At 40.8% G+C, this 14,049-nt stretch overlaps 1 protein-coding gene across 2 annotated transcripts in view; it reads left to right on the top strand.

The window, feature by feature from the left end:
• Window positions 1-14,049, top strand: part of SHTN1 (shootin 1) — a 101,381-nt gene that overhangs the window by 34,812 nt on the left and 52,520 nt on the right. For both annotated transcript variants that reach the window (XM_049646507.1, XM_049646508.1), the window contains exons 5-8: window positions 4,872-5,040; window positions 6,823-6,920; window positions 8,886-8,967; window positions 12,789-12,883. In XM_049646507.1, the coding sequence (XP_049502464.1) occupies window positions 4,872-5,040; window positions 6,823-6,920; window positions 8,886-8,967; window positions 12,789-12,883 (444 nt within the window). The remainder of the gene's footprint in view (window positions 1-4,871; window positions 5,041-6,822; window positions 6,921-8,885; window positions 8,968-12,788; window positions 12,884-14,049) is intronic.

The raw sequence follows: 14,049 nt of genomic DNA, 5'->3' as shown, positions 1-14,049 counted from the left end.
CCGCTGCATCCGTGCTACACGCCGCTAAGTGTTCACTGGTCCACAAAACTGCGAATTCTCTTCTCAAGTCCTGAGGGTCTTCTTTTGGAACAAGTAGAAAAATGTAGTCGGAGCGCACTAGCTGCTCCGAATTTGCAGTGGCTGAGGATGGTCTCTGTGTTTCCTCTCGCTATTCATAAGTGCCTAAGTATTCCTGTTGCCAATAGGACACGTGGAACGAAAAGGTTTGACTGACTCTCAGGATGGGCAGACTTCACGGAGAGCAGCAGTTTGGGAGGCGGTGTATACAGGTTTCATTCCCACTTATGTCGTTTTGGGCATATGTGACTGACTTTGGGCAGGTTAGTTCTGGTTCCTGGACTGCTGTAGTCTCCTCTTAAATGACAGGATAGACTAGAGTGAGGACTGAAGGGAGAATGGGGAGGACTTTTCTTTTTTTCGTGATGCACTTTACTCATGGGTCTGTACAGGCCCCTTTATTTTTTTTTGTTTTTATTTTTTTAAGCTTATTTATTTATTTTGAGAGAGAGGAAGAGAGAACATGAGCAGGGGAGGGGCAGAGAGAGGGAGGGAGAGAGAAACCCAAGCAGGCTCCTCACTGTCGATGTGGAACCCGACGCAGGGCTCGCTCGAACCCACAAACCGCGAGATCGTGACCTGAGCCGAAATCAGGAGTTGGTCACTTAACCCCCTGAGCCACCCAGGTGCCCCTGTATAGATCTCTTTAAAGAAAGATTTGATTCCTGCCTTTCTGTTTTTAACTAACAGGTGACTTTGAGGAAGAGAATGCACCTCTCTGAGCTATGGTTGTCTTAAGTGTCAGGGTAGACGATGGTTGATTTCTTAAGAATACCCTACACCCACTGGTGGCCACGTGTGGGCTGAGAAAGCTGCCATGTGACTGTTATGGTCATCCGTGGTTATGAACCACTGTGTTGCTAATCTCAAAGGTCAGTTTTGTAATTTAGTCTTGACCATGGGACCCTTCCCTCTGCCATTTGTCCTCTGTTCTTTATGAAGTCTTTTGAAAATGGACATACGGTTTGTTTTTGAGGATACAATGTGACTTCATGGGACTTGGAATAAAAACACAAGTCAACAAAACCTATAGATGTGCTCATTGGATCTGGAAGATCCTACAGCTTTGAATGCAAAGTTTGGAAGCTTCTCTATATGTATGATCAATAAACCACACATCCTGATTTAGATATCCCAATTGTCATTTTTGAAGGTAGGCTCCATTTTTAAAGCAGCAAAGTTTCTGCAAATTTATTCTTATTTTCCTGAATCTTTGCTTTCAAATTAATGACAAATGGAATGTTTAGTTCTTAAGGTGCAATTTGCATAATGTTCTTAAAAGCAAGGGTGGGTACTTTGCTAAAATGTGTAGGTTAACCTGATAAATGTGGACCAGTTATTTAAACCATATGGCCCAAATCTGTTTAACTTGCTTATTTTGTATCTTTAAATATTCATTATGCTGCACCCAATATGAAAACTACCTAAATTTGAATGTAGTAGAGCATTCTGTTACTGTAGGGTTATAAAAGATTTAGTTTTGCTTTGTGACTTAGAATGCTTCCAAAAAACAGTTAGCATGCCGTTAACATATATAACTTGATGAATAATAACTTCGGTGAAATTGCATAGCCAAAATTTGTGAATTCAGAGTTTCCAAAAATACCCAGTTAGCATGGTCATGAGATCTTTATGTACATAAATCTTACGTTTCTTCTTCCGAAACATGAGAATGATGTTTCAGAGAAGACTTGAAATTTTCTAGGTGGCTTTTTTGTTTTTTTCTATTTTTTGTGACTAGGCTCCATGCCCAATGTGCTGTTTGAACTCATGACCCTGAGATCAAGAGTCCATGCTTTACCTACTGAGCCAGCCAGGCACCCAGTGTGCGGCTTTCTTCTTGAGTTAGTAACTTTGTTAAATAGAGTAGTATGGCCAGCCAAGGGCTGGTGGATTTTAGTGCCTGACTTGATAGAGAGAGGCATTAAACTCTTTTGAGGGTAGGACTGTTAACTATCAGGTTATTATTATTGTGATGGTGGCCCTGGAGCTGACGTATTAAGCACCAGATGGCAAAACTTAGCATTTTTGTGCTTTCGTGAGTATCCTGGAGGAAGAAAAAATTGCATGGATCATGGATGTATATCTTGGTTGAAGAAAACGAGCTGATAGACTATTTCCAAAGAAAAATCAGATGCACAAACTAAACTTCTTTTGTAAGAATGAGTAGCGAACACTGAATTTTTACTGCATGTCAGTCACTGTGTTAAATACTTTATATGTAATATCTCCTTCAATCTTCACATTATGGAGTAGAAGCTGTTTTTCTCCTTAGTTCGCTGATGAGGAAACTGTCACCCTGAAAGATGAGGTTATTCTAGAGGCAGAAACATTTGATTACAGAGCAGGATTCTTGACTCTGCTGATTTTATAGAAATGTATAATAACACATTGCCTTTCTCTGTATCAAAGATTCTTAGTATTGACGTACATTAGAGTCACCCAAGGACTCAGAGAAAGTACTGTGCTGGGTTCCACTCCCAGAGGTTTGGGTCTGTTGCAAGCCTGTGCAGTAAGAGTTTTTAAAAGCTCTCTAGAGATGTTAATGTGCAGAGCTGGAAACCATTAGTTTAAGTGGTAGGAGGCAGAATTACAAATGAAGGCTTGAGGGTTTTTTTCACCTTTTCCTTAAATTGTTATTTCCTCCTAACGTTCAGAAAAGATGGTGTTGTCCGGGAATTGACCATGATCCTTGAGCACAGCATAGGTCTACTCTGTAGCATTCATGGTTCAGAGAACCCACAGCAGTCTTCACTTGAATGTTTCATCTGAAAAGAGAGAGGCTGAGAGAGAGGACGGGCTCCCATCTAGTTCTTGATCCTGTAATGTACCTTGGGGAGCTAGAAGCCCGAACTGTGGGCTGGGGACAGGGAAGAAAAGGGCTGTGTCAGATTCCCTAAATAGAACTCACTGGGCTTCCCAGGGAGAATCTGCAGAAGAGTTCATAGCCATTTCTGACAGATTGATTCTTCCTGACTCCCCAGAGAGGTCAGGGAAACCTCTTGTGCTCCAGACCAGGCTACTTAAGATATATTTAGATTCAATGTTATTGGGGTGAGAATCAGATCTCCCAGTTTGAAATGGTCTGGGCTTTTCCCCAAGGAGTCCTAATTACCACAAATGAAGGGCCAAAGCCTGACAAGTACGAGCACAGCTTACTCTGACATAAGGTGATTAGTGGAGAAGGGGAGTTAGCTTTCCATTGAACTAGGTCTCTGTATTAATTTCCAGTGTCAGTTATGAAATTCACAACTTGTCGTGTTGGTCATTGGCCCTTAGTGAAAGAAACATGGTTTCATCTCTAAATGTTCGTATGTTCAGAGAAGACCTTTTATTTTGCAGTCTTGAGAAGAGAAAACATGAGAAAACCGTATTTTCCTTCTGTGGACTTTGGACCCAAGTTTAGTCTTTTTTTTTTCTTTTTGATGTTTATTTTTGAGAGAGAGAGAGCGTGCTCGCACATGCAAGTGGGGGGTAGAGACAGAGAGGGAGACAGAGGATCCGACGTGCCCCATGCCGTGCTCAAACTCACGAATCCTGAGATCTGACTGGAGCCGAAGTAGGAGGCTTAACTGACTGAGCCACCAGGGCGCCTCCCCTCCTCCAAGTTTACTCTTTGTGTGTGCTTTGTACTAATATTCATATGGACATAAACATGAACCAAAGAAGGCAATGATAGTTGAGCAACTGAAACTAAAAAGCAATTAATTTCTGCAAAAGGAGTAACAAATACATTAATGAATTAGGATTTCTTTTCTTTGCTGTGAATTGGAAGTCTTTATAGAGATAGTAGAAACATATCTTACGCTTTCTTCCATTGTGTATTATTAGAACTCTAGATGGAAACACATCTTGAACTGGCTTAAGAAAAGTAGGAATTTGTTAGTGAGGGATATTGGAGAATCCCATGGAATCTATGAGCTAGGAGAGTATTTCAGGAATGGACTGGAGCCCTGTGGGAAACCCATCTGCATTATTTTCCTCTGCCTGTCTCTACACATCAGCTCCATTTTTGGCTTTGCTATGGACTCCCTTCCTCTATTCCTCAATTCAGAGTTGGAATGTGGGTGCCAATAGTTTCTGTACATGCAGACGTGTGGAAGGAAACTCCTCTCCGTGTTCCAGCCTCCAGATTTCTGGAGAACGGATCCATCTGACCAAGCTTGGCCTCGTGTGCCTAATCTGTGGACTGATTAGCTGTGGCCAAAGGGATAGGGTGTGCTCTGGGGGAACATGGTTGTTCCCGTAGCAATCCTGCCGAACAATGAAGAAGAGTGTAGCAGTGTCCAGAGAAGAGAGGGCTGAGCTAACAAACATTTACAGGGTATGCATAGCAGCAAAGAAAACATTTTTTTGAAACAAAATGCCTTAATTAAATTGAAGTAAATTGAAATCTGATTTAATCTAGACCGGTATTTTATCTTAATTCTTCTTATATCATCTGTTATAACTAGCATTTTCTCATGCTGCTGGCTGTAATCCAGGCATCAGGTCTTACTTAACGTAACAAAGTCTATACTGATGTTTTATTTTAAGTTCTCTTATATTATCAGTTATAGCTAGGATTTTCCCAGGCTGCTGGCAGTCATCCAGGCATCAGGCCTTACTTTAATAAGTTTAATATTAAAAAAGTGTAAATAAAACCTTACTTAATGAATCTTCTAATTGTTAGTTCACGCTGTGAATGTTGATGAATATGGAAGACAGAAATACACTTAATCTGTCTATTGTTTAAAAATCCAAGACACTCATTTGACTGCTGTTAAAATAACTGTTTTTATATTTTGCCTCAGCTAAATAAAGAAAATAAAACATTGAAAAGAATCAGCATGTTGTACATGGCCAAGCTGGGACCAGATGTAATAACTGAAGAGATCAACATCGATGACGAAGATGCCAGCACAGATCCAGAGGGTGCCGCGGAGACTTGCGTCTCCATACAGTGTCAGAAGCAGATCAAAGGTGGTATTCTTGGCTCAGTCACCGAGCATATTTTTGATAATGTTTCTCAACCCTGGTTGTACATTGGAATCACTGGAGAACTTTAGAACTTGGGTTCTGCCTCAAAACATTTCTGATTTAAATGTTCCAGGGAGTAGCCTGGTTTGAGAATCACGACAGGACGTGACATTGGTGTGTTACGACTTTCTTGTTTGGGATTAGGCGCTTTTGAAAGTATTGTCTTGATAGAAACAGCTAGTCTGTAAAACTGCTTAAAAACATGGACTATAGTTAAGATGTTTTTGTTAAGTGAAAGAAAGAATGGGGCCACCTGGGTGGCTCAGTCACTTAAGCGTCCAATTCTTGACTTTGGCTCAAGTCACAATCCCAGGGTTGTGAGATCAAGCCCCACGTCAGGCTCTGCACTGAGCCTGAGCGTAGAACCTGCTTAAGATTCTCTCTCCCCGTGTCCCTCTCCCGCACTCACGTACATTCTCTCTAAAATAAAATTTTAAAAATATGCCTTAATTTTATCCATGATTATATATACATATAATTATATGTACACGCTGTTTATGTTAATGATACAGGAAGGCAGTCTGGGGCTCAGTGGCTTCTGGGGCATTTTAGCCTTCGGCGCATGTCAAAAGCAATACTCGTTAGTTTCTTGGGCAGATAAAACTTCAGTTGCAAGTAGGAAGAAAAGAGTAAGAAGAAAGCCATCCTTACCTGACCCTCCACCCCCTTAATCTAAGACAGAATAATATTGATATGGTTGGAGAAGGAGAAGAAATGTCTAGGATTTTCTTTTGTTCCTAGTTTCCCCTTCTGTTAGGTCTTGGATGATCTGGTCTCTTGTTCTTCCTTCAGGATTAGCCACCCAGTGGAGACCGTGATTTTGAAATTAAGTGTCTGAGAACTCCTTCAAGCTGGGTTCATGTAAAAGTTTGATTCCCCATTTGTAAATAACCCCAGAGAAGGTTTTTTTTTTATTGTTCTTGGAGAAGGGTAAGAAATTAAACGCAGTTAAAAACCAAATCACAAAACTGTAGGCCTGGGTATCAATTTAAGTACTTGGTGCTAAGCTGTGTATATATATTTTTTAACATTTGAGTGGTGGAAATAACTTTCATCTAATACCAAAAGCATTTGCACTTACAGTTGCTGATATTTCCATCTTGGTAATCCAGTCTTCGTTAAATCCCAATAATAAATATGAAATAACTTAAGAAACCATGCACCAAAAACTCTGGAGAGAAAATTACTAGAATTAACCCTTTTTCAAAGAGGTTGTATTTTGAGTCACTTCAAATAGTATTTGAGGGCTATCCACTGGCAGCAGGTCAGGATTTTTTTCTGCAAATGAAAATCTGCAAATTATCAGCTGCCCAATTGTTTATTGTATTGTGACGAGAGCCCATGGCCATTTTAAAATAAAGAGGAAATTAGTACAGTGCCTTAATTTGTTTCCCTGAAATCTTAAAAAAATTTACTTCTCAAAGGCCAGGTAGTTTTCTAAAATATGTGTTTGATAGAATGTAAAGAAAACATGATCTAGTATATTTAAGGACATGGTGAGATCACGAGATATAAAATTATTAATAACTGTGGCTGTGTACGGGGGCACAGAATGAGATTTCCATTGTTCTCTGCTTCTTCATTTTTGTTTCCATTGTTAAATAACCTTGACCATAAGCTACACGTGCACTGGCATTTTCAATTCTTTTGACAGGATTGATTTCTTCTTTTAAGAAGAAGTTCGTTGATATTGTTTCCCCTTTTATTTTTGCTTTGAAAACGCAGAACTTCGAGATCAAATTGTATCTGTTCAGGAGGAGAAGAAGATATTAGCCATCGAATTGGAAAATCTCAAGAGCAAACTTGTAGAAGTAATTGAAGAAGTACGTATCTTAGGCCCGAAAGGCAAGCCTTTTGGTGTTTTCAGGGCATTTGGAGACCGGCTAAGTTAAAAACTTGCCTTTGGGAGTTCATTTCGGACACGAGAACCATGTACTAATCTTAATCTTGTCTTCTGCCCCCTGTTTCAAACATACAAAACACCGTAGACAAGAAGATCGTGAACATTCGTATCCTCACTACTTAGCTCAGTAAATAAAGCACCAAAATAGCAATGAAGCTCTCCCTTTGCCCCCCCGTCTTTCGCCGTGTGAGACAGATTTGTAAGCATGGCACCTGCAGTTTAAGTCCTCCACTTTATTGCTGCTGGTGAAGAAGTGTGTTGCTTCTCCATCAGCTGGTTGGCCGAGTTGGGCTGTCCTTGTGTGCCTCCAACATAAGCACACGTGATAGGCGGTAGAATGGGTTCAAGTGGGTGTTTGGAGAATCTTCCTATTTTTCCGTGTGAATGGTCTTGAGGGGCAGGAGCACATAATTGCCTTTCTCTGCACGACGCTTCGAGGAACTGAAGTCTTGATTTAGCTTGTGTCGGTGAGTGGCTCCCAGATTCTGCAGCCCAAGCTTCCAAACCCACACACTCCAGCACCTAGCTATCTCTCTGATGGCTTACAGGTAATGCCAAGGCCTCGATCCCTGCAGTGGGCAGCCTCATCCAGTTACCTAAGTTTGCACAACGTATCTGACCGTTTTCTTAAGGGCCATCATGGGAGACATGTTGGGAAGCAGTGGCCACCAGTTTCAGCCTCGCTCCGGTTTCCTTACTGTGGCAAGACATCCTAACGAGAGAGACGAAGGGTGATGATATTTTAGAAGTGGGATTCCTGTTGGAGATCTTATACCAGTTACTAATTCAAACCAAAATAAAAAATCTAATCTATGCTAAAAGCAACCAGTTCACAGGCTCTGGCATGCTGATTGATTCAGTCCTTTTCCAGGACCACGATCTTAGTTTGTTTCTTAACTGTAACCATAGGAGAGAGACACACACGTTTTGATGTACTCTGTTCCTTAATTATGATTATTTACTGATAATCCTGCCCCCTCCCACTTAGAAGTGTTATCGGAAGCCCTTTCAGAAGTTATTTTTGTTATGACTATTTCAGACGTGTGGAAAGTATCAAAAACAAAATAACGAATATCCATATGCCTACTACCTGGCTTAATACGTAGTCTTGAAAATCCCAGTGGATTTCTTCCTGACTGCAATCCCTACCCTCCCTGCCCTGTTTCCCTAAACAGTCATTATTCTAAACTTGTTTTTTATCATTCCAGTGCATGTATTTACATCTTTTGCTATAATAAATAGTATTTCGAGGGTTTTTAAATGATGTAAATGTACCTGCTCTTTAAAATTCAATATAACGCATTTGAGATTTATCCTCTTTGATAGATGTAACTTCACATTCTTTTTTGTTTTAATTGGTCCTATATGATATTCTTTCCTATTGACCGATGTCAAAATTACCTCAGAAATGTGTTTTGGGGGAAGATTTTCATGTGTGTTTTACTCAAGCCCAAAGTCATCGAAGTTTAAGGTGTTTTTTTACTTAAAAAAATTAATGTACGTTTTACTTAAGCCAAATGTCATCAGAGTTTGAAATGAATACCAAAATTGAGTATTGGATCTCAGACCAAATGATTCCTCTATTTTCTGGGTGCTTTCTGATTGGATTTTTGCATTTTAAAATATGAGCCATTTACATTGTTAGGGACCAGTGCCATTTGGAATTTGTAAATAAGTTCTCTACCAAATGTATATCCTAACTTAAATAGCTACCTTTGAGGCCTTAAGAAGGACCTTAATAAAAGCCCAACACGGTAAAGCCAATGACTGCTTTAAATTGTAGCTTTGTGTTGAATGTTGGACAGCAGTTTGAGTGTTGCACATCACCATATGTCGTGTTTTACAATGTTGGGTGTTTCCTTCCCCCGCAATCTCACAATTTTAGGTAAATAAAGTTAAACAAGAAAAAGATGTTTTGAATTCAGAAGTTCTCGAACAGAGAAGAGTCTTAGAAAAATGCAATAGAGGTACGTGTTTCCAGTCTTTTTTTCTCCGATACATATGTAATTTATTTGGTTTACATCCATTTTGTGTTGTTTTATACTTGTGCCTAAAGATTCTTGTAGCAAGAATATCTTGTAGCAAGAATAGTGTTTTTTTCCCGATTTCTAGCAATGAGTCTCTCTCTTTTCCGTTGTTTTATCACCCACCTTAGAGTCTTGGGACTTCTAGGAAGTGCTTTTGCTTGAGGAAATTACAACCCACTTTAAACCAAAATACTATTCTGTCTCTAGGTATCCTGGGACCATGGCCATATTGGCTCTCCCCTAGTATTTATGTATTTTGTAGGTTATTTTTAATCTGAAAGAGATGAGGATATCTACATAGATACATGCAACATGATATGATTTTATTTATTTATTAAAATTTTTTTAATGTTTGTTGATTTTTGAGAGAAAGAGAGACAGAGCAGGGGAGGGGCAGAGAGAGAGGGAGACACAGAATCCGAAGCAGGCTCCAGGCTCTGAGCTGTCAGCACAGAGCCCGATGTGGGGCTCAAACCCACAAACTGCGAGATCGTGACCTGAGCTGAAGTTGGATGCTTAACTGACTGAGCCACTCAGGGGCCCTGATATGATACAGTTTTAAATTGAGAGGATGTAGAAAATGGGGCAAAGTGAAAGTAAAATGAAATACTGATACACAGATTACATGCTTGCTCTGAAGTCGTGCACATTCCTGCCTGTGTGCCTGAAATCTGGCTCTGAGCTGTCCGGCCGTCAGCATGATGAGAGGTTCATGATATGTATCTGAATCACATAAAAATGAACCTCTTGATCAGGAGAAGCAGACCTGGTCCCATGGTGAGAAGGAAATTTCTCCAAAGGCTACCTTTAAAGAAAACAGAATCCTTGCTAACGAAACACAGCGTCAAGTCTCATGGGGACAGTTTTTTAATGTCCCCTGGTTTAGGACAAGAGAGTGATGCCGAAGTGGAGTTCTGCAGACACAGTTCTGAGCTTTTTGTCCCCCCCCCCCCATTCACTCTCATTTCTAGTTCAGAAGCTATAACACTGAAAGGAAATCTTCCAGCCTTCCCTGTTATGATTGGTGGTGGTTCTCCACCTTTGTGTCACGAATTGAGGTTTTTGAATAAATGACCTCGTAGTTAAGTGTGGGAGATGTGATAGACTGTGACATTTGCTCGGCTGTCTCCACATTTAGGAAGATAGTAATGGTCTTGACGTACTGTGCTAGAAGCAGGGGGTTCTACGAAGGTTAATCACATGGGTCCTTGCCTTCAGAGAACCCTGTATCTAGGAAGAGAGAGAGATTATGTAAATAAACGCATGACTAGGACCAACCTAATTTCTTTCAGAATCCAAGTAAAGAGGGCCAGGACATGTGCAAATTCACTTTGTATTATGGTGCTCTGGACATAGAAAAGAGAGTCAATTATCTTGCCCAGGGCTTCCGATACTCACCGCCGTCTTTGTTTTCTTCCTGAAATTTCTTTTTTTAAATAGGTTTGAAAATTATTTAGCTCTCAGGGACCTATAATTCACATCACAAACCACCACTTCTGTTGCTTTACTTGGTAAGACTTTTAGTCTTTCCTCTGAGAAGGCAGTAGATTTACGGCATACAGAGTTTGAAATTCTATGTCATTACACGGCAAACCCGTCCTTAGTTAGGACTGAAGTGTCCTGGCGGAACGTTGTGTGAAAGGAGCCATTAAGAGAGCCTTTTTAAAGATTTTATTGATATGACTCAGCTCGGGCTTGAAAGTACCTCTCCAGAGGCAGATTGAGAGACTAGTGTGATATCTACCTATGTTGTGCCTAATTTCTAACACCGCCATCCCTCCCTCTGGCCTGTCTATATCATTATTTAACAACACAGGCCTCAAAATGTCAAAAAGTAGCAAAGCTTTCACGTTGCTCTTATTTGACAGGACCTTGCCTTTGAAGATGTCTGTCCTGCATTGATTCTTTCATTCAGAGCTCTGACTCTGGGCCTGAATGGATCTGAGGCCGTTTCTCTTTATAAACATGGAAGATACTGGGGCGCTTGGGTGGCTCAGTCGGTTAAGCGTCCAACTTCAGCTCAGGTCACGATCTTGCGGTCCGTGAGTTCAAGCCCCGCGTCGGGCTCTGGGCTGATGGCTCAGAGCCTGGAGCCTGCTTCCGATTCTGTGTCTCCCTCTCTCTCTGCCCCTCCCCCGTTCATGCTGTGTCTCTCTCTGTCTCAAAAATAAATAAACGATAAAAAAAAATTAAAAAAAAAAAACATGGAAGATACTTAAAAACAACATATATGCATATGTATATGTGTGTGCATATGTATACATATGTATACGTATACATATGTATACATATATACACACACGTGTGTGTATATATATTTTTATGTTATATATATTTATATATATTATACACACATATATATATTTTTTCCTTTTTATTCAGGTAATATACTTTTTTGGTGGAAAGTATAGATTCATGTAGGAATAGGAAAAGGGAAAAAATTTCAAGGTTTACAGTTCAGAGATAAGCGCTATTAACATCGTGTATATTCTTCCAATGTAAAGAAAGCTCTCTCTGTTAAATCGTTTGCTAAATGTGTTTATAACATTTATGGAAGACGAAGAAAGTATCAGCAAAGAAATAATCTCTTTACCCACTGGTACTTTACAAGCGCCCTGAACATCAGTCTCTATTTGTACCTCTTGGATTTTTATCATTTCTTTTCTTTATAATAAGTTCTACCAACTATGTAGATATCTCTAGATAGCACGTTGTTTAATTTTGCATATTTTTGAACTTTATATTAATGGTATCCCTTCACATGTGTGCTTCTGCAACTTTCTGGGTTTGTGGGGTCTATCCCTGCTGAAGGCCATTGGTGTGGTGTGTTGATTTTCACTGCTGCACAATATGCCATTCAATGTCTATACCAAAATTCATTGACCCAGTATCCTGTTGGTGGATGTTTGAGGTTTTTTTCCAGTTTTTTTGCTATTCCAAGTCAGACGGTCATGAAAATTCTCACAGGCATCTCCTGGCACACATATCCAAGCATTTCACTAAGATCCACGCCAAATACAAGTTTATCCTCTGTCCCACTGCGTGATGCCAGAGGACTTACTAAGTAGGTTTACATTCTGGTTAGCAGTGCGTTTGTTCCCCTGTTCTTCATCCTCTCCAGACTTGGTGTAACTCTCCTTAATTTTTGCCAGTTCCCCCTTGTGAGTATAAAAAGGTGCCTGTGGTTTTACTTTCCATTTCTCTGATTACTAATGAAGATGAGTATCTTTCCACGCGTTCACTGGCCTCTCACGTTTCGTCTTCTGCGAAAGGCCTCGTCGATCTGTAGCTTTTAAAAAAGGGAAGTACGCTCATTTAAAAAAAAAATACCACGAATGTCTTTTGGTTCAAGAAATATGCTTCTACAATGTCATTTCGATGGCAGAATTATATTTCTTGTAAATTATATACTCTACTGGTCGTCCCCCATGAAACCATCTGGATGATTTCACTGTCGTCTATGGTGATGCTGAGAGCATTCTCGCAGCTTAACCTCTGGACGTGTTCATGATTGGCTCTCTCGGGGGAATCAGTACCTTCCTAAACGTGCAAGTGTCGAGTCGGAGAGCGTGAATAGTTTTGGATTTTTGATTCACATCGCCGAGTTGTCCTCCAAAAAGGTTTGATCAATTTATATTCCAAGCAGCGATGGATGAGGGTGCTTGCGTGCCGATGCAAAGAATCTCTTCAGCACTGCTTTGCACCCATCTTCCTGATAGTCTGTGTTGTGTCTTGTCCATTTCTTTTCCTCCTCTCCTCAGTGTCCATGCTGGCGGTAGAAGAGTATGAAGAGATGCAGGTTAACTTGCAACTGGAGAAGGACCTTCGAAAGAAGGCAGAGTCATTTGCACAAGAGGTAAGTATCCAGAGACCTAGTTTTTTCGTTTTTTAAAAAATTGTTTTAAGCATTTATTTATTTTTGAGAGAGAGAGAGAGAGACAGGGCATGAGTAGGGGAGGGGCAGAGAGAGAGGGAGACACAGAATCCAAAGCAGGCTCCGGGCTCCGAGCTGTCAGCACCGAGCCCGACATGGGGCACAGAGAACCCACAAACTGCGAGATCATGACCTGAGCCGAAGTCAGACCCTCAACCGACTCAGCCAACCAGGCACCCCTCCAGAGACCTAGTTTTAAATGTTTGTTTCTTAAAGAACTTTGGAGATGACGTATCAAAATAGGTTTTTTTTTTTTTTTTTAACGTTTATTTATTTTTGAGACAGAGAGCATGAATGGGGGAGGGGCAGATAGAGAGGGAGACACAGAATCGGAAGCAGGCTCCAGGCTCTGAGCCATCAGCCCAGAGCCCGACGCGGGGCTTGAACTCACAGACCGCGAGATCGTGACCTGAGCCGAAGTCGGACGCTTAACTGACTGAGCCACCCAGGCGCCCCCAAAATAGGTTTTGAAATTTAATAAGAACTTACCACTTTGTTTCTAAAGATTTTTTAATATATTTTTTTAAGTAATCGGTACACACAACATGAGGGCTCAAACTCACAATCTAGAGATCAAGAGTTGCATGCTCTACCAACCGACCCAGCCAGGCACCCCAGAACTTATCACTTAAAATAAGGGAGGCGGCTATGAAATAGCATCAAGGTCCATGATTGTGGTGTCAGTAGATCTGGGTTCAAATTTTGGCCACGTCAGTCAGTCACTCGTCGTATGACTTAAGAGTATTAGCCTTCTTGGGGCTTCACTTTCACTGTCTGTAAAATGGGTGATGCTTGCTAGTGGCTCAGCCAAGTGATTTCAAAATCACATGGCAGGATTCTTCAATCCTGGTACAGGATTTTGTCCTGTAACATGCTGTACAAGGGAAAGAAATTCTATTTGGGGATGCCTGTAACTTACGATGAGAAGTCCAGCTTGAGTACGGGATTCCTGTATATTTCACAAAGCCCTAAGAATCCAGGGTCCATCCCCAATACCACCTCAAACAACAGTATCATGGTGTTAGTATTTCTCTTCACCTCCTAGATGGTGATCTCCTTACATAAGCTGATTCTTCCACTTGCTGTGG

Source organism: Panthera uncia, chromosome D2 (genome assembly GCF_023721935.1).
Source record: "Panthera uncia isolate 11264 chromosome D2, Puncia_PCG_1.0, whole genome shotgun sequence".
NCBI lineage: Eukaryota > Metazoa > Chordata > Mammalia > Carnivora > Felidae > Panthera > Panthera uncia.
The sequence above is the reverse complement of the archived record's forward strand: the minus strand, read 5'-3'. Positions and strand labels throughout refer to the sequence as shown.